Source organism: Leptodactylus fuscus, chromosome 1 (assembly GCF_031893055.1).
Source record: "Leptodactylus fuscus isolate aLepFus1 chromosome 1, aLepFus1.hap2, whole genome shotgun sequence".
NCBI lineage: Eukaryota > Metazoa > Chordata > Amphibia > Anura > Leptodactylidae > Leptodactylus > Leptodactylus fuscus.
The window spans coordinates 7,464,413-7,484,696 of record NC_134265.1 but is presented as its reverse complement, the minus strand read 5'-3'; the positions used below and the strand labels follow the sequence as shown (position 1 = coordinate 7,484,696).

General features: G+C 44.6%; 1 protein-coding gene across 1 annotated transcript; it reads right to left on the bottom strand.

Moving 5' to 3' along the window:
* Positions 1 to 418: 418 nt before the first annotated feature.
* Positions 419 to 11,549, bottom strand: LOC142194470 (uncharacterized). Its single transcript, XM_075263655.1, has 2 exons — positions 11,414 to 11,549; positions 419 to 1,506 (listed from the first exon to the last, which is right to left on the bottom strand). Exons 1-2 carry the CDS (start codon positions 11,547 to 11,549, stop codon positions 419 to 421), a joined length of 1,224 nt encoding a protein of 407 aa, XP_075119756.1.
* Positions 11,550 to 20,284: the final 8,735 nt, after the last annotated feature.

The window sequence follows — 20,284 nt, the reverse complement described above, 5'->3', positions numbered from 1 at the left end:
AGAGAAATGTGCTGACCAGTGTGAGAAAGCTTGGTCTCAGTCGTAGGTCCTGGATCTTGTAACAGGATAGTGACCCAAAATACACAGCTAAAAAACCCCAAGAATGGCTAAGAGGAAAACATTGGACTATTCTATACTGGCCTTCTATGAGCCCAGAACTTTAACTGAAAAACAATGTCTGACTTTTATTTGTTCATTCTCACAGAATTCTTATTTATTACGACTTTTGTCAGATTCAAGTTATTTCTGTGACCATTGTGGGGTTTTCTTTCATTAAACAAGGGGAACCAACAATTCTGTCAATGTGTGTACGTAGGGATGTGGTAATTACCCACATTCTCCTACATACATGAGAAAGTATGAAAGGGTCAAAGTGGAAAAAAAAACATTTAGCCTAAAAAAAGCAGTGAGTGTAAGTTCAAGCTGAAAATTCACTTAAAAGTCGCTTCTTTCCTGTATGAATTCTCTGATGTCTGACAAGAACTGATTTTTGAGCAAAACATTTCCCACATTCTGAGCATGAAAATGGCTTCTCCCCTGTGTGAATCCTTTGATGATCAACAAGATGTGATTTATAGGTAAAACATTTCCCACATTCTGGGCATGAAAAAGGCTTCTCTCCTGTGTGAATTCTTTGATGTTCATCAAGAATTGATTTATGCCTAAAACATTTCTCACATTGTAGACATGAATATGGCCTCTCTTCTTTGTGAGTTCTTTCATGTTTATCAAGATGTGATTTCTTAGTAAAACATTTCCCACATTCTGGACATGAATATGGCTTCTCCCCTGTGTGAATTCTCTGATGTTCAACAAGAATTGATTTGTGAGCAAAACATTTCCCGCATTCTTGGCATGAATAAGGCTTCTCCCCTTTGTGAGTCCTCAGATGTTGAGAAAGATTTGATCTAGAGGTAAAACATTTCTCACATTCTGGACATGAATATGGCTTTACCCCTGTGTGAATTCTTCGATGTATACCAAGAAAAGACTTGTGAGCAAAACATTTCTCACATTCTGGGCATGAATATGGCTTCTCCCCTGTGTGAGTTCTTAGATGTATACCTATATCAGATTTCCGAGCAAAACATTTCCCACATTCCGGGCATGAATATGGCTTTACTCCTGTGTGAGTTCTCTGATGCTTATTGAGGTCTGATTTAGAGATATAACATTTTAGACAATCTGGGCATGAAAAAGGCTTCTCTCCTGTGTAAATTCTCTGATGTCTAACAAGATTTGATTTCCGAGTAAAACATTTCCCACATCTTAGGCACGAATATGGCTTCTCTCCTGTGGGAGTTCTCTGATGTATAACATCCCATATGTGGCTTTCATTTTTCTTAACAAACTGTGATGAATTAGGAGAAAGATCTTTCTCCTGAAGAGCTGAGGGTACATCTGGGATAATGACATGTTCTTCATATGGATCTTGTGTGATACCATGATCCTCTGCTTTATACTCTGTAAATATCAGATGTCCCTCTGAGCTCCTGGTACAGTCATCTGACAAGAAGAAAACTGATGTTATTATTATTGAATAACATAACCTTATAAGTATATTCCCCACTGAGCTGCCGCTGCCTGAGACGCTTCAGACCGTGTGAAGAAGTGAAGTCAGTGGCACAGGCAGCAAACGACGGCAGCGCGGCCTACTTCATTAGTATTCACTGTGCTGAGACGGAGGTCAGTGATAGTGACTAGTAATGAAGCGGGGCAGGAGACGCCACCACTGCTCTAGGTCACTGTAGAGGTGAACACAATCCATGGCTGCTTAAATATGGCCACTTATGTGGAATAATACTGTAGGACGCCATAAATCTTACTGTATTACACCCCATACACACAATAGAACCCAAACCACATCTGCTGGATTTCCCAGCCTGAACTCAGAGTTATACTACATTTATTACCCCCTATAGCGGTATCACATTTATATTCAGGTATTATTAGTATTTTACCTGAATCGGGGAACAACAAATAGTGTAAACAATGTCTGAATAGAATCAGTGACCCTTCTGTGCTTTATATAGTGGTGACTCCTCACCTGGGCGGGTCCCTGTAGGAATGTCCTCCTCACACTCCTCATCACCACTCACATAGGGCTCTTCCTTTATTCTCATAGATATAGCATTCATGTCGCTCACATCTTTATCCTGATGGAAAATCTGGGAAACAAATAATGTAAAAGTCACCGGACAAATGGGGAAGTCACAGAGAATGTTCTAGATCATTAATCCGCATGAAGATGAAAGATGTCCTGACAGTAGCTGCAGGTCTGTGAGAAGCCGGATAAACATATTAGATGGCGGCTCAATGACACCGCCCATGTATATAACCATATAATACTGCTGGATACAACAAGACTGACCACAAGGACTTCACAGCCCGTCTACACATCATAGGGAATATCTCCATCTACCTGATCATCATCCTGTGGAAGAAGAGGACTGGGACATCTCTCCGGTGTTGTCCTCTTACTGGATCTACCTGTAGGAAACACAGACAGGGACTGAATTCATTCTGTACATACAAATAATGGAAGCCCATGTGTATATAGTCATGTCTATTACCTGCTGATGTGAGGGGCTGCTGGTCCTCCATCATCACCTCCTTGTACAGATCCTTGTGTCCTTCTAAATACTCCCACTCCTCCATGGAGAAATAGACAGCGACATCCTGACACCTTATAGGAACCTGACAACACAATGATACAGTCATCACCCCGACCCCTCCAGTTACTGTATAATGTCCCAGCATTCCCAGCAGTGTCACCTCTCCAGTCAGCAGCTCCAGCATCTTGTTGGTGAGTTCTAGGATCTTCTGTCCATTGATCTCCTCCTGTATCAGGGGGTGAGGTGGAGGCCCCGGGATTGGGCTTATGGTTCCTCCATATCCATCATATACAGGAGCCTGACAGCGCCCACTAGAGGTCTTCTTCACTACTGTGTAATCCTGGTTATGGGGAGACACATTAATAAATCTCACTACATACATGTCCAGAGTCCATCACCTCTCCAGTCATATCATCTGTTATTACTATAGATAAGAATGATGTCATGATGACATCATCAGAATCTCTCACCTCTCCAGTAAGCTGGTAGATGATCTCTAGGGTGAGATTTAATAGACTTTCCGCCATCTTGTTCCTGTCTCTTTCCATCCTTGATGGATCAATCAGGAATATTCTCTTATATAGAAGATACTGAGAGGATTCTATATTGTAGGAACCTGAATGGAGAGAAGATGAGACAATGTAATCACTACATCCCATGGAATAAATAGGATTAGTAGGGAGTATAAGGGGGGCTTCCGGATCAGGCTCTAGTATGTGAAGATACCTGGCACATTCCTCCTCTCTGTATCAGACTCTTCCCCTTTGTTGAGCAGTGAGACGGAACAAGTGTCCTACACAGTATATAGTATATACCAGGGTAGGAAACCTTTTCTAGTACAGATGAGATACTCAGAGTGCGGTGTAATAATTGTAAGGCTGACTTCCCCTATACTACCGTCATATACCACACACCATAACACAGAAGTGCCGCCACCAGGTGCAGTTACTGCCATGTCCCGGGACGTTCTTGTACTTTCCTATTAGGATCATGCGCAGCCCCCAATGTTTGTGCCCAGGAGCTCTACGTGGCAGCACCTTAGGGTAGTGACACTTTATGTATCTGGATGGTGCTATAGCTGTATACAGTCATAGGACACTGGTACATTCACTCCAATGTAAAGCCGAGTTTACATGATGCATTTTTATTGTAAAACTGCTTGCATGTATGTGAGAATATGCACCATGTGAACACAAATTTAGCTAAACACAGACTAATTTCAGTTGGATATAATTGAATGTATTTTCTAATTGTGGATTCCGGGCCAGCAAACGGAAATTGATCGGGCGCACCTCCCCTTCCTTCTGAAGTTAGAAACTCCAGGGGAGGGGCCCTGGGCAGGTGTAACTTAAAAAAACATACTCACCTGACCCCAGCACTCCAGTGTCTGACACCAAACCACCAGGTCTCGGGCCAGAAGCAGGGATTTGTTTTTTTATCTTACTCCAGCACCCTCCAAGTTGATCAAATTCTTGAAAAAGCCTTTAAAAATATTGTCCCATAGTGGCCCCTCCACACAGTATAATATCCCATAGTGGCCCATCCTCACAATAGAATGTCCCATAGTGGCCCATCCACACAGTAGAATGGCCCATAATGGCCCCTCCACATGGTTTAATATCCCATTGCGGCCCATCCACACAGTATTATGTCCCATAGTGGCTTCTCTACACAGTATTATGTCCCTTAGTGGCCCCTGCACACAGTATTATGTCCCATAGTGTCCCCTGCACACAGTATTATGTCCCTTAGTGGCCCCTGCACACAGTATTATGTCCCATAGTGGCTTCTCTACACAGTATTATGTCCCATTGTGGCCCTTGCACACAGTATAATGTCCCATTGTGGCCCTTGCACACAGTATAATGTCCCATTGTGGCCCTTGCACACAGTATAAGGTCCCATTGTGGCCCTTGCAGACAGTATAATGTCCCATTGTAGCCTTTGCAGACAGTATAATGTCCCATTGTGGCCCCTGCACACAGTATTATGCCCCATAGTAACCCCTGCACACAGTATTATACCCCATAGTGGCCCCTACACACAGTATTATGCCCCATAGTGGCCCCTGCACACAGTATAATGTCGCATAATGATAAAGAGAATAGAGAGAATGGAGTCCGCGGCCACTGAAACAGCTACAACAGTGGCACACATGAATCAAACCGTCACCCACTTAGCCCAATTATTACCAGCCAAGATCTCAGCCCGTCCTCTGCAGGACAGCTCATTACAAGGTTTACCCACCAAAGATGATACGACTAACAATCAGTAGTTGGAACATACAAGGGCTGAACGCCTCAGCCTTTGGATCTAAATCAAAAGATCCAGAATTTATAGACAGAATAAAAAATATAATGTAAAAATGCTGCTGCACACACTGAATTTGCTAAGGGTATGGTAAGTTTATTTACATAAATTAAACAATCGTTGTGCCATGGACATGTAGCAATAAGCAACATGGAAAACAATAGATCAAATTAACGTTTCGGTCGTTGGACCTTCATCAGATATGATCTATGTACAGAAAGCACCCCCTCTACCTCATAGATTGTAAGCTCTTGCGAGCAGGGCCCTCAGTCCCATTGTGTGAAATGACTTTCTTTGTAATGTATCTTTCTCTCTGTATTTGAACCCTACAAATTGTACAGCGCTGCGGAATATGTTGGCGCTATATAAATAACATTTATTATTATTATTAAGCAGAGGGTATAGTATGTCTACACTCTCTGCTTCCTGTACATACTGTAGATCATATCTGATGAAGGTCCAACGACCAAAACGTTAATTTGATCTATTGTTTTCCATTTTGCTTATTGCTACATGAAGAAAACCAACAGCTACACCTACCTGGGGCTGGAGCTCAGCCAATCAGGAAGCTTCAAAGCAGCAATAGAAACCCTGAAAGCAAAAGCCTGCAGAACCTTCTATGCCATCAGAAGACAACTGTACCACCTCAAACCACCAGTGAGGGTCTGGCTGAAGATATTTGACGCAGTCATCTCCCCGATCCTTCTCTATGGCAGCGAGGTTTGGGGCCCAGCCACCTACCCAGACCAGTCAAAGTGGGATTCCAGCCCAACAGAGAACTTCCACCTGGAGTTCTGCAAATACCTGCTCCATGTCCATCGCAACACCACCAACATGGCCTGCAGGGCAGAGCTAGGCAGACTCCCCCTATGGCTCACCATACAGAAGAGGGCGCTAGCTTTCCAGGCACACATCCAGGGGAGCAAGCCTGACTCCTACCACCACCAAGCCTGGCTAAGCCACCTGAGCAAACCAGACACCCCCCAACCAAACAACAGCCAACCACCAAACCAAAAACACCAACAGATGATAACCAAGGCCGAAATAAAGGCGACCACAGAGGCAAACAGAGAGCGGTACATTGAAGAATGGAGAAACGAAATAAATAACTCCAAGAAACTCACCAATGTGTACCAATCCCTACAAAGGGACTACACCATGGCCACCTACCTGGAGAGAATACGCCACCCCAAGCACAGACAGACCCTGAGCCGATACAGACTGAGCGCCCACAACCTAGAGATAGAGACGGGGCGATACAGGCAGACGTACAAGCCACGGGAGAAGAGACTGTGCCAGCACTGTGACCAGGGGGCCCTAGAAGACCAGACCCACTTCCTGCTACACTGCACCAAATACTCAGCTGTGAGGGCCGTCTACTACCAAAGACTCTCTGCCCACATCCCAGACTTCATATCTGCAGACGAGAGGAGGAAACTCTACATCCTACTGGGAGAAGAAGAGGCCACTGTGGAGATCGCTGCCCAATATGTGTCCAGCTGTCACCAAACAAGAGGAAGATGAGACTCCATGGACTATCAACCCCCCCCCCATCACCCGTCTACCCCATACCCACAAATACCTAAACGCCCCAAACAAGAACGAGGAGACCCTAAAGACACTCAAACCCACGAACCCCGTACCCATCCCCCTCCACCACCCCCAACCCCCTTTTTGCTTTGGCAACACCAAATGTTTTATTCTTTGGTAATGCTAATAAAGCTCATTTGTATCTTGTATATATATAGTGTATGTACCAGTAGCTATATATACACCGGTATACAGTCTATGGAGCTCTGTATTGGGGTCTCTGGAGCTGCGCCCCCTTCCCATACACTAGAATATACCTGATCCATGTGCTGGGCCGGGGGTCAGAGCCTGAGCCATGTGATACTGAGGTGCTGCAGAGGAGTCATCACTAGGAATTACCTGCACATGTACACAAGGCCTTTATGGTCCAGAACTGTCCAGGGGTAAAGGGGTTAATGATAATCCTGCCGGGACTGGGAGCGACCACTGTATAGTAACCGTGGTTACAGGACCTGTGATGATGTCACATGTGGGAGGAGTCAACAAGTCACGTGATCAGGTCCCGCTGTTTTAGCCTCATAAGCTAAATGGTTAAAGGACCTTTATAGATGTCACAGTCATGTGATCAGGTTGTGTTCCTAATGTGGTAAAGTAACGTGTAAGTAGTCAAGCTGTGTGTGATGTGTATATAGCAGAGCTGTCTCTGTGTGACGTGTATGTAGCGGAGCTGTCTGTGTGTGACGTGTATGTAGCGGAGCTGTCTGTGTGTGACGTGTATGTAGCGGAGCTGTCTGTGTGTATGACGTGTATGTAGCAGAGCTGTGTGTGTGATGTGTATGTAGTAGGGCTGTGTATGACGTGTATGTAGCAGAGCTGTGTGTGTGATGTGTATGTAGTAGAGCTGTGTGTGTGATGTGTATGTAGCAGGGCTGTGTGTGATGTGTATGTAGTAGGGCTGTGTGTGATGTGTATGTAGCAGAGCTGTGTGTGACGTGTATGTAGCAGAGCTGTGTGTGACGTGTATGTAGCAGAGCTGTGTGTGACGTGTATGTAGCAGAGCTGTGTGTGACGTGTATGTAGCAGGGCTGTGTGTGTGTGACGTGTATATAGCAGAGCTGTGTGTGTGTGTGACGTGTATGTAGCAGAGCTGTGTGTCTGTGTGACGTGTATGTAGCAGGGCTGTGTGTGTGTGTGACGTGTATGTAGTAGGGCTGTGTGTGACGTGTATGTAGCAGAGCTGTGTGTGACGTGTATGTAGCAGAGCTGTGTGTGACGTGTATGTAGCAGAGCTGTGTGTGTGTGACGTGTATATAGCAGAGCTGTGTGTGAGTGACGTGTATGTAGCAGGGCTGTGTGTGAGTGTGACGTGTATGTAGCAGGGCTGTGTGTGCGTGTGACGTGTATGTAGCAGGGCTGTGTGTGAGTGTGACGTGTATGTAGCAGGGCTGTGTGTGCGTGTGACGTGTATGTAGCAGGGCTGTGTGTGCGTGTGACGTGTATGTAGCAGGGCTGTGTGTGCGTGTGACGTGTATGTAGCAGGGCTGTGTGTGCGTGTGACGTGTATGTAGCAGGGCTGTGTGTGCGTGTGACGTGTATGTAGCAGGGCTGTGTGTGCGTGTGACGTGTATGTAGCAGGGCTGTGTGTGCGTGTGACGTGTATGTAGCAGGGCTGTGTGTGCGTGTGACGTGTATGTAGCAGGGCTGTGTGTGCGTGTGACGTGTATGTAGCAGGGCTGTGTGTGCGTGTGACGTGTATGTAGCAGGGCTGTGTGTGCGTGTGACGTGTATGTAGCAGGGCTGTGTGTGCGTGTGACGTGTATGTAGCAGGGCTGTGTGTGCGTGTGACGTGTATGTAGCAGGGCTGTGTGTGCGTGTGACGTGTATGTAGCAGGGCTGTGTGTGCGTGTGACGTGTATGTAGCAGGGCTGTGTGTGCGTGTGACGTGTATGTAGCAGGGCTGTGTGTGCGTGTGACGTGTATGTAGCAGGGCTGTGTGTGCGTGTGACGTGTATGTAGCAGGGCTGTGTGTGCGTGTGACGTGTATGTAGCAGGGCTGTGTGTGCGTGTGACGTGTATGTAGCAGGGCTGTGTGTGCGTGTGACGTGTATGTAGCAGGGCTGTGTGTGCGTGTGACGTGTATGTAGCAGGGCTGTGTGTGCGTGTGACGTGTATGTAGCAGGGCTGTGTGTGCGTGTGACGTGTATGTAGCAGGGCTGTGTGTGCGTGTGACGTGTATGTAGCAGGGCTGTGTGTGCGTGTGACGTGTATGTAGCAGGGCTGTGTGTGCGTGTGACGTGTATGTAGCAGGGCTGTGTGTGCGTGTGACGTGTATGTAGCAGGGCTGTGTGTGACGTGTATGTAACGGAGCTGTCTGTGTGTGTGTGTGTGTGTGACGTGTATGTAGCAGGGCTGTGTGTGACGTGTATGTAACGGAGCTGTCTGTGTGTGTGTGTGACGTGTATGTAGCAGGGCTGTGTGTGACGTGTATGTAACGGAGCTGTCTGTGTGTGTGTGTGACGTGTATGTAGCAGGGCTGTGTGTGTGTGTGACGTGTATGTAGCAGGGCTGTGTGTGTGTGACGTGTATGTAGCAGGGCTGTGTGTGTGTGTGACGTGTATGTAGCAGGGCTGTGTGTGTGTGTGTGACGTGTATGTAGCAGGGCTGTGTGTGTGTGTGTGACGTGTATGTAGCAGGGCTGTGTGTGTGTGTGTGACGTGTATGTAGCAGGGCTGTGTGTGTGTGTGTGACGTGTATGTAGCAGGGCTGTGTGTGTGTGTGTGACGTGTATGTAGCAGGGCTGTGTGTGTGTGTGTGACGTGTATGTAGCAGGGCTGTGTGTGTGTGTGACGTGTATGTAGCAGGGCTGTGTGTGTGTGTGACGTGTATGTAGCAGGGCTGTGTGTGTGTGTGTGACGTGTATGTAGCAGGGCTGTGTGTGTGTGTGACGTGTATGTAGCAGGGCTGTGTGTGTGTGTGACGTGTATGTAGCAGGGCTGTGTGTGTGACGTGTATGTAGCAGGGCTGTGTGTGTGACGTGTATGTAGCAGGGCTGTGTGTGTGACGTGTATGTAGCAGGGCTGTGTGTGTGTGTGACGTGTATGTAGCAGGGCTGTGTGTGTGTGTGACGTGTATGTAGCAGGACTGTGTGTGTGTGACGTGTATGTAGCAGGGCTCTGTGTGTGTGACGTGTATGTAGCAGGGCTGTGTATGTAGCAGGGCTGTGTGTGTGATGTGTGTGTAGCAGGGCTGTGTGTGTGAGGTGTGTGTAGCAGAGCTGTGTGTGTGACGTGTGTGTAGCAGGGCTGTGTGTGTGACGTGTATGTAGCAGGGCTGTGTGTGTGACGTGTATGTAGCAGGGCTGTGTGTGTGTGACGTGTATGTAGCAGGGCTGTGTGTGTGACGTGTATGTAGCAGGGCTGTGTGTGTGACGTGTATGTAGCAGGGCTGTGTGTGTGACGTGTATGTAGCAGGGCTGTGTGTGTGATGTGTATGTAGCAGGGCTGTGTGTGTGATGTGTATGTAGCAGGGCTGTGTGTGTGATGTGTATGTAGCAGGGCTGTGTGTGTGATGTGTATGTAGCAGGGCTGTGTGTGTGATGTGTATGTAGCAGGGCTGTGTGTGTGATGTGTATGTAGCAGGGCTGTGTGTGTGATGTGTATGTAGCAAGGCTGTGTGTGACGTGTATGTAGCGGAGCTGTCTGTGTGTGACGTGCATGTAACGGAGCTGTCTGTGTGTGACGTGTATGTAGCAGGGCTGTGTGCGTGACGTGTATGTAGCAGAGCTGTGTGTGATGTGTATGTAGCAGAGCTCTCTATCTAGTTCTCTTCTTTCGCTGCCTCATTATTGATGAATTCCGCAATGATTAGGATTATATCCAGCTCTTATATTCTGCCACCTACATACACGATGTAACTGATAGTTCTCGGCTTTCACATTCTTGAATATTCCTCCATTGCTCAGGAGTCGTTGTGGAGGAGAATTGTGTCTCTATATTGCCTATTTTTTCTGCCGTTTTTTGTATCAATTTTTGTACAAATTCTTTAGTCAGAAACATTTTCAGAACGTGCAGGATTCAGGTTTATCACTGAAGATATTCGGTCTTACGTTACGTCTGACTCTAGTCATCTGTCTCATCTGCACATTCACCCAACCCTTCTTTAGTGATAAATCAAATATAATTTTTTTTCCAAATTCAAGACATAGGTGTGTTTTTTTTTTTTTTTTTTTTTTTTTTTTACTGGTACACAAAATGAACTGTGCATAGGGCCTAGGGTTTGATCGAACCCTGGTAAAGAACCACTGCTCTAGATTCACATAGTGTTGGGGTCTGCATGGGGACCTGATAGACGGAGACCCTGCCCCCTTACACAGTTGTTACCTGTGGACTCCATAGATTATAGGAAGGGCCGCTGGGTTTCCTCTCGGTTCATTCCTTGCAGGACTTTTCTTTCAGTCGATATTAAGTGAAATCTGCAGCTGAGTCTCCTACAAACACAGATGTGACTACAAAAACAAGTAAGTGTATTCAGCTCACCCCATTCATTGTCTGTAATCCAGTCTCGGTGTGCTCGGATACCAGCGGACCCAACCAGTTACACGATTCCAAGAAGCAAAAAAATTCCAGCACTGTCCGAAGTCTAAAAATATCCAAATCTTTATTCTAAATCCATTAAAAATATACTGGAAACCACATTAGGGCATGAACATAAACGGCTACACGTTTCGGGACACGTCTTGTCCCTTCCTCATGGCATACTCAAATGCAGACAAACATTCCTTTTAAAACCTCAATTGAAACTCCACCCATAAAAACATTAACCCTTAAATGTACCAACATATATCTCATTGTTGCTATATCTATATATATCTCCAACAATATATACAACATCCTTCTTGAAACCTCATATGTATATACTCATATCCCACATATTTTATCTTGTACACCGCATTTACATACAGAGATTCTCATTATACATCAGTAAACTTGCACAAAAGATTTTCAGCACGTCGTAAAACGTGCCTACCTTCTTCCGATTTAGCGTATTCATTGTAATTTCCACATCCATGCTCACCTCAGTCACGTGATTACCCATAATTCAACATTCTTAGTCACATGATCTCACCGCTTCTAGACTATACACTTATGTAATACAAAATAGTCCGGTCATGTGACTATCATATTATCAAGCGGAGCATGTAGGGAAATGTAGTTTAATCTAAACCCGTAACCAAACACCTTATCTCCGGGACTTCAAGATACAGCTACCCAATACAAAACAAGGTAAGTATTCAATAAATATATGATAGATCTGAACGAATATTAAGACCTGAAGGGAATCTTGTACCTAAGGTCATTATCCAAAATGCTTCTCTAATCAACAGTTTTTTCCTCCTATCACCACCTCTAATCAATTTTGGGATCTGTTCGATGGCATAAAATTTTAATGTACTAGTATTGCCTCCATGCACTACTTGAAAATGTTTTGATAAACTGGAGATATTCTCTTCATTTTTTGTACTGTCTGTTATATGCTCAGAGATACGGATCTTTACACTCCGAATAGTGCATCCGACATATAAGATTTTACAAACCGTACACTCTACCACATATACAACATATTGACTATTACAATTAAGATGTTTTTTGATATAATATATTTTCTGTTGATCCCTATTCACAAATCTGTCAGTTTTCTTTACGAATTTACACATATTACAACGACTCATTCCACATGGAAAAAATCCTTTTATAGTTAACCACGTATTGGAAACTGCTTTGTTCTGAGTAAATAAACTTGGTGACAATCTACTGCCCAAAGAATTCCCTCTTCTAGCTACCACTTGTATTCCTTCCTCTATAATTTTGTTGGTTATCGGATCTTGCTGCAAGATCGGGAGATTTTTATAAAAGATTTTTTTAATCGCTGAGAACTGATTACTAAAGGGAATCGAAAATGTCAATCTGCCATCCCTTTTGCTCTTTCCTGCGGTTTTTTCAACCAAAAATGAGTCACGTGTCTTTTCATCTACTATCTTAACTGCCCTTTCTAAACTCCATTCCGGATATTTTCTACAGCGTAATCTATCCAATGTGATACCCAATTGTTCCTTATATATAATATCAGAAGAACAAGCTCTTTTAGTACGAATTATCTCACCTACAGGGATAGATTTTATTGTATGATTCGGGTGTTGACTATCTGCTCTCAACAATGTGTTCCCCATAGTACTTTTTCTATACAAGCTAGTATCTATCTTACCTGTATCTTTATTTCCCATAAGACATATGTCCAAAAACGAGACCTTGTCCGAGTCACATGAAAAGGTAAAACTCAAACCCATAGGGTTAGAATTGAAAAATTCAATAAGGTCTGGTACGGACGCTACTGACCCACTCCATATGATGAGCACATCATCTATGTAGCGTCCGTACCAGACTAACCCATCAAAAAAAGGATTAACAGATGTAAATATGAATAATTCCTCCCACCATGCTAGCGTAAGATTCGCGAGCGAAGGTGAGAAGGGAGCCCCCATAGGGGCCCCTTTAATTTGTAGAAAAAACTGGTTATCAAAAAGAAAAAAATTATGGGTTAACAAAAATTCCGTTACCTCTATTATGTATTCGCATAAACAATCAGAGTACTTGCTATATCTCTCCAGATGAAATGACAATGCCCTAAGAGCCAACGAATGTGGTATGTTAGAATAAAGGGACTGTATGTCACACGTGACCCATGTATATTTTTCATCCCACATCATATCTTTGAAAACATTTAACAACATCTTTGTATCCCAAACATACCCAGGTATACGGTTGACTAAAGGCTGTAAAAGCCTGTCAACCCATGAACAAATATTTTCATTTATAGATCCCATCCCTGCCACAATGGGACAAAGGGGGGGAAATTTCAGATTTTTGTGAGTTTTCGGGAGTCCGTGGAATATTGGCAAGACTGGGAATTGTGGAATTAAATGTTTGGATTGATTCTCTGAAAATATACCTAATTTAACCCCTCTAGTAATCAATTTTGTCAAAGCCCCTGAAAAAACCTCTGTTGGATTAGTTTTAAGTTGTTTGTAAGTTGTCTCATCCTTTAATATATCTAAACATGCATCTCTATAGTCAGATTTATTCATTAACACTACCTTTCCATCTTTATCAGATTTCTTAATAACTATGTCTTCGTTCTTACTAAGTTTTATCATAGCTTCATATTCTTTCTTAGACATATTCTTCTTCTTTTTTTGTTGTTGTAATATAGAATCCCTTAGGGTCCCGAGGTCCCGTTCCATAGCCTGTTGAAACAGCGCATAGGTGGGAGCCCGGGACCCTAAGGGATAAAAAGAAGGATTGGAGCCATCAGCTCCAACCCACTGTATAGACTGATCATTATATGGAATATTAGTTTCTTGTAGTTGTAACAGACTCAATAAGGCAGTTTGTTCCTTAAACCCCAAATCAATAAATATATTTTCTTGGTCAACAACACCACTATCCCTATCACTATATTCCAATCTACTGGGATTTTCCTTATCAGAGGTAAAGAAATGTTTTTTCACAGTCACGAGTCTGACAAATTTATTGATATCCAAGATTGTATTAAAGAAATCGAAATCTTCATTGGGTACGAATCCCAATCCTCTTGATAGTAATTTCAATTCCTCTTCTGACAAAACACATGACAGATGTGACTCCCTGATCTCAAGGGTTAAGGAGCAGGGTGTTAGCTGTCAGTTACAACTACCACCCACTCCCGATGGCGCCCGCAGCGTTCAGTGTCACTAATAAACACTTAAGATGCTGTGGTCGCTATTGGCCTCTAGGGTTAAACAGTTTAGCGGGAGCCTGGCTGTCAGATACATCCGGGCTCCCGCAGTGACCGCACAGCTCTGCTTCTGAGCCCGCTTGATCACCGTCACATACACATGTTGACAGAATTGTTGATACCCCTCATTTAATTAAATAAAACCCCACAATGGTCACAGAAACAGCTGGAATCTGACAAAAGTAAAAATTCTATGAAAAAGAACAAATGAAAGTCAGACTTTGCTTTTCACTTCAAAAGAAGTTTAAAAAAAACAAAATTCATGAAACAGCCTGGACAGAAACGATGGTACTACTGAAGATAATGTGACCAAAGGGACCTGTTACATCTCGGGGTGTCCACTAATAGCATCACAGGTGTCTCCAATCTTGTAATCAGTCAGTGGGCCTGTATATAGGGTACAGATACTCCCTGTGCTGTTTGGTGGCCTGTATATAGGGTACAGATACTCCCTGTGCTGTTTGGTGGCCTGTATATAGGGTTACAGATACTCCCTGTGCTGTTTGGTGGCCTGTATATAGGGTACAGATACTCCCTGTGCTGTTTGGTGGCCTGTATATAGGGTACAGATACTCCCTGTGCTGTTTGGTGGCCTGTATATAGGGTACAGATACTCACTGTGCTGTTTGGTAACCTGTATATAGGGTACAGATACTCACTGTACTGTTTGGTGACCTGTATATAGGGTTACAGATACTCCCTGTGCTGTTTGGTGACCTGTATATAGGGTACAGATACTCCCTGTGCTGTTTGGTGACCTGTATATAGGGTACAGATACTCCCTGTGCTGTTTGGTGACCTGTATATAGGGTACAGATACTCCCTGTGCTGTTTGGTGGCCTGTATATAGGGTACAGATACTCACTGTGCTGTTTGGTGGCCTGTATATAGGGTACAGATACTCCCTGTGCTGTTTGGTGACCTGTATATAGGGTTACAGATACTCCCTGTGCTGTTTGGTGGCCTGTATATAGGGTACAGATACTCACTGTGCTGTTTGGTAACCTGTATATAGGGTACAGATACTCACTGTACTGTTTGGTGACCTGTATATAGGGTTACAGATACTCCCTGTGCTGTTTGGTAACCTGTATATAGGGTACAGATACTCACTGTACTGTTTGGTGACCTGTATATAGGGTACAGATACTCCCTGTGCTGTTTGGTGACCTGTATATAGGGTTACAGATACTCCCTGTGCTGTTTGGTGTCCTGTATATAGGGTACAGATACTCCCTGTGCTGTTTGGTGTCCTGTATATAGGGTACAGATACTCCCTGTGCTGTTTGGTGGCCTGTATATAGGGTTACAGATACTCCCTGTGCTGTTTGGTGTCCTGTATATAGGGTACAGATACTCCCTGTGCTGTTTGGTGTCCTGTATATAGGGTACAGATACTCCCTGTGCTGTTTGGTGTCCTGTATATAGGGTTACAGATACTCCCTGTGCTGTTTGGTGTCCTGTATATAGGGTACAGATACTCCCTGTGCTGTTTGGTGACCTGTATATAGGGTTACAGATACTCCCTGTGCTGTTTGGTGGCCTGTATATAGGGTTACAGATACTCCCTGTGCTGTTTGGTGACCTGTATATAGGGTTACAGATACTCCCTGTGCTGTTTGGTGGCCTGTATATAGGGTTACAGATACTCCCTGTGCTGTTTGGTGACCTGTATATAGGGTACAGATACTCCCTGTGCTGTTTGGTGACCTGTATATAGGGTTACAGATACTCCCTGTGCTGTTTGGTGGCGAAAATGGACCGGACAAATAGAGGATCACCGCGCTCAATCCATCGTCTTTTAAAAATTCACTTTATTTTGAAAATGTAAACACAACGCGTTTCGGGCTAACCGCCCTTTTTCAAGTGTATAAACTTGTAACTCACGTCGAGCTGGATGCTGTTTGGTGGCCTGTATATAGGGTACAGATACTCCCTGTACTGTTTGGTAACCTGTATATAGGGTTACAGATACTCCCTGTACTTTTTGGTGGCCTGTATATAGGGTACAGATACTCCCTGTGCTGTTTGGTGGCCTGTATATAGGGTACAGATACTCCCTGTGCTGTTTGGTGACCTGTATATAGGGTACAGATACTCCCTGTGCTGTTTGGTGACCTGTATATAGGGTACAGATACTCCCTGTGCTGTTTGGTGACCTGTATATAGGGTACAGATACTCCCTGTGCTGTTTGGTGACCTGTATATAGGGTACAGATACTCCCTGTGCCGTTTGGTGGCCTGTATATAGGGTACAGATACTCCCTGTGCCGTTTGGTGACCTGTATATAGGGTTACAGATACTCCCTGTGCTGTTTGGTGTCCTGTATATAGGGTTACAGATACTCCCTGTGCTGTTTGGTGTCCTGTATATAGGGTTACAGATACTCCCTGTGCTGTTTGGTGTCCTGTATATAGGGTACAGATACTCCCTGTGCTGTTTGGTGGCCTGTATATAGGGTTACAGATACTCCCTGTGCTGTTTGGTGGCCTGTATATAGGGTACAGATACTCCCTGTGCTGTTTGGTGGCCTGTATATAGGGTTACAGATACTCCCTGTGCTGTTTGGTGGCCTGTATATAGGGTACAGATACTCCCTGTGCTGTTTGGTGGCCTGTATATAGGGTTACAGATACTCCCTGTGCTGTTTGGTGACCTGTATATAGGGTTACAGATACTCCCTGTGCTGTTTGGTGACCTGTATATAGGGTTACAGATACTCCCTGTGCTGTTTGGTGGCCTGTATATAGGGTACAGATACTCCCTGTGCTGTTTGGTGTCCTGTATATAGGGTACAGATACTCCCTGTGCTGTTTGGTGGCCTGTATATAGGGTTACAGATACTCCCTGTGCTGTTTGGTGGCCTGTATATAGGGTACAGATACTCACTGTGCTGTTTGGTGGCGAAAATGGACCGGACAAATAGAGGATCACCGCGCTCAATCCATCGTCTTTTAAAAATTCACTTTATTTTGAAAATGTAAACACAACGCGTTTCGGGCTAACCGCCCTTTTTCAAGTGTATAAACTTGTAACTCACGTCGAGCTGGATGCTGTTTGGTGGCCTGTATATAGGGTACAGATACTCCCTGTACTGTTTGGTAACCTGTATATAGGGTTACAGATACTCCCTGTACTTTTTGGTGGCCTGTATATAGGGTACAGATACTCCCTGTGCTGTTTGGTGGCCTGTATATAGGGTACAGATACTCCCTGTGCTGTTTGGTGATCTGTATATAGGGTACAGATACTCCCTGTGCTGTTTGGTGACCTGTATATAGGGTACAGATACTCCCTGTGCTGTTTGGTGACCTGTATATAGGGTACAGATACTCCCTGTGCCGTTTGGTGGCCTGTATATAGGGTACAGATACTCCCTGTGCTGTTTGGTGACCTGTATATAGGGTTACAGATACTCCCTGTGCTGTTTGGTGTCCTGTATATAGGGTTACAGATACTCCCTGTGCTGTTTGGTGTCCTGTATATAGGGTACAGATACTCCCTGTGCTGTTTGGTGGCCTGTATATAGGGTTACAGATACTCCCTGTGCTGTTTGGTGACCTGTATATAGGGTTACAGATACTCCCTGTGCTGTTTGGTGACCTGTATATAGGGTTACAGATACTCCCTGTGCTGTTTGGTGGCCTGTATATAGGGTTACAGATACTCCCTGTGCTGTTTGGTGGCCTGTATATAGGGTTACAGATACTCCCTGTGCTGTTTGGTGATCTGTATATAGGGTACAGATACTCCCTGTGCTGTTTGGTGGCCTGTATATAGGGTACAGATACTCACTGTGCTGTTTGGTGACCTGTATATAGGGTTACAGATACTCCCTGTGCTGTTTGGTGGCGAAAATGGACCGGACAAATAGAGGATCACCGCGCTCAATCCATCGTCTTTTAAAAATTCACTTTATTTTGAAAATGTAAACACAACGCGTTTCGGGCTAACCGCCCTTTTTCAAGTGTATAAACTTGTAACTCACGTCGAGCTGGATGCTGTTTGGTAACCTGTATATAGGGTTACAGATACTCCCTGTACTTTTTGGTAACCTGTATATAGGGTACGGATACTCCCTGTGCTGTTTGGTGACCTGTATATAGGGTACAGATACTCCCTGTGCTGTTTGGTGACCTGTATATAGGGTTACAGATACTCCCTGTGCTGTTTGGTGGCCTGTATATAGGGTACAGATACTCCCTGTGCTGTTTGGTGGCCTGTATATAGGGTACAGATACTCACTGTGCTGTTTGGTGACCTGTATATAGGGTTACAGATACTCCCTGTGCTGTTTGGTGGCCTGTATATAGGGTTACAGATACTCCCTGTGCTGTTTGGTGGCCTGTATATAGGGTTACAGATACTCCCTGTGCTGTTTGGTAACCTGTATATAGGGTACAGATACTCCCTGTACTGTTTGGTGACCTGTATATAGGGTACAGATACTCCCAGTGCTGTTTGGTGGCCTGTATATAGGGTACAGATACTCCCTGTGCTGTTTGTTGGCCTGTATATAGGGTACAGATACTCCCAGTGCTGTTTGTTGGCCTGTATATAGGGTACAGATACTCCCTGTGCTGTTTGGTGGCCTGTATATAGGGTACAGATACTCCCTGTGCCGTTTGGTGACCTGTATATAGGGTACAGATACTCCCTGTGCTGTTTGGTGTCCTGTATATAGGGTTACAGATACTCCCTGTGCTGTTTGGTGATCTGTATATAGGTTACAGATACTCCCTGTGCTGTTTGGTGTCCTGTATATAGGGTACAGATATTCCCTGTACTGTTTGGTAACCTGTATATAGGGTACAGATATTCCCTGTACTGTTTGGTAACCTGTATATAGGGTACAGATATTCCCTGTACTGTTTGGTAACCTGTATATAGGGTTACAGATACTCCCTGTGCTGTTTGGTGATCTGTATATAGGTTACAGATACTCCCTGTGCTGTTTGGTGGCCTGTATATAGGGTACAGATACTCCCAGTGCTGTTTGGTGGCCTGTATATAGGGTACAGATACTCCCTGTGCTGTTTGGTGGCCTGTATATAGGTTACAGATACTCCCTGTGCTGTTTGGTGACCTGTATATAGGTTACAGATACTCCCTGTGCTGTTTGGTGGCCTGTATATAGGTTACAGATACTCCCTGTGCTGTTTGGTGACCTGTATATAGGTTACAGATACTCCCTGTGCTGTTTGGTGGCCTGTATATAGGTTACAGATACTCCCTGTGCTGTTTGGTGACCTGTATATAGGGTACAGATACTCCCAGTGCTGTTTGGTGGCCTGTATATAGGGTACAGATACTCCCTGTGCTGTTTGTTGGCCTGTATATAGGGTACAGATACTCCCTGTACTGTTTGGTGACCTGTATATAGGGTACAGATACTCCCAGTGCTGTTTGGTGGCCTGTATATAGGGTACAGATACTCCCTGTGCTGTTTGTTGGCCTGTATATAGGGTTACAGATACTCCCTGTGCTGTTTGGTGACCTGTATATAGGGTACAGATACTCCCTGTGCTGTTTGGTAACCTGTATATAGGGTACAGATACTCCCTGTGCTGTTTGGTGTCCTGTATATAGGGTACAGATACTCATTGTGCTGTTTGGAGACCTGTATATAGGGTACAGATACTCCCTGTGCCGTTTGGTGGCCTGTATATAGGGTACAGATACTCCCTGTGCCGTTTGTTGGCCTGTATATAGGGTACAGATACTCCCTGTGCCGTTTGTTGGCCTGTATATAGGGTACAGATACTCCCTGTGCCGTTTGGTGACCTGTATATAGGGTACAGATACTCCCTGTGCCGTTTGGTGACCTGTATATAGGGTTACAGATACTCCCTGTGCTGTTTGGTGTCCTGTATATAGGGTACAGATATTCCCTGTACTTTTTGGTAACCTGTATATAGGGTACAGATACTCCCTGTGCTGTTTGGTAACCTGTATATAGGGTACAGATACTCCCTGTGCTGTTTGGTGTCCTGTATAT

Excerpts from the sequence above, each read along its gene's own strand:
- LOC142194470 (XM_075263655.1), bottom strand. The coding sequence starts at position 11,549 with ATGGGTAATCACGTGACTGAGGTGAGCATGGATGTGGAAATTACAATG. Across the intron at positions 1,507-11,413 it reads GATGTATAATGAGAATCTCT|ATGACTGTACCAGGAGCTCA; the intron begins GTATGTAAATGC and ends TCTTCTTGTCAG.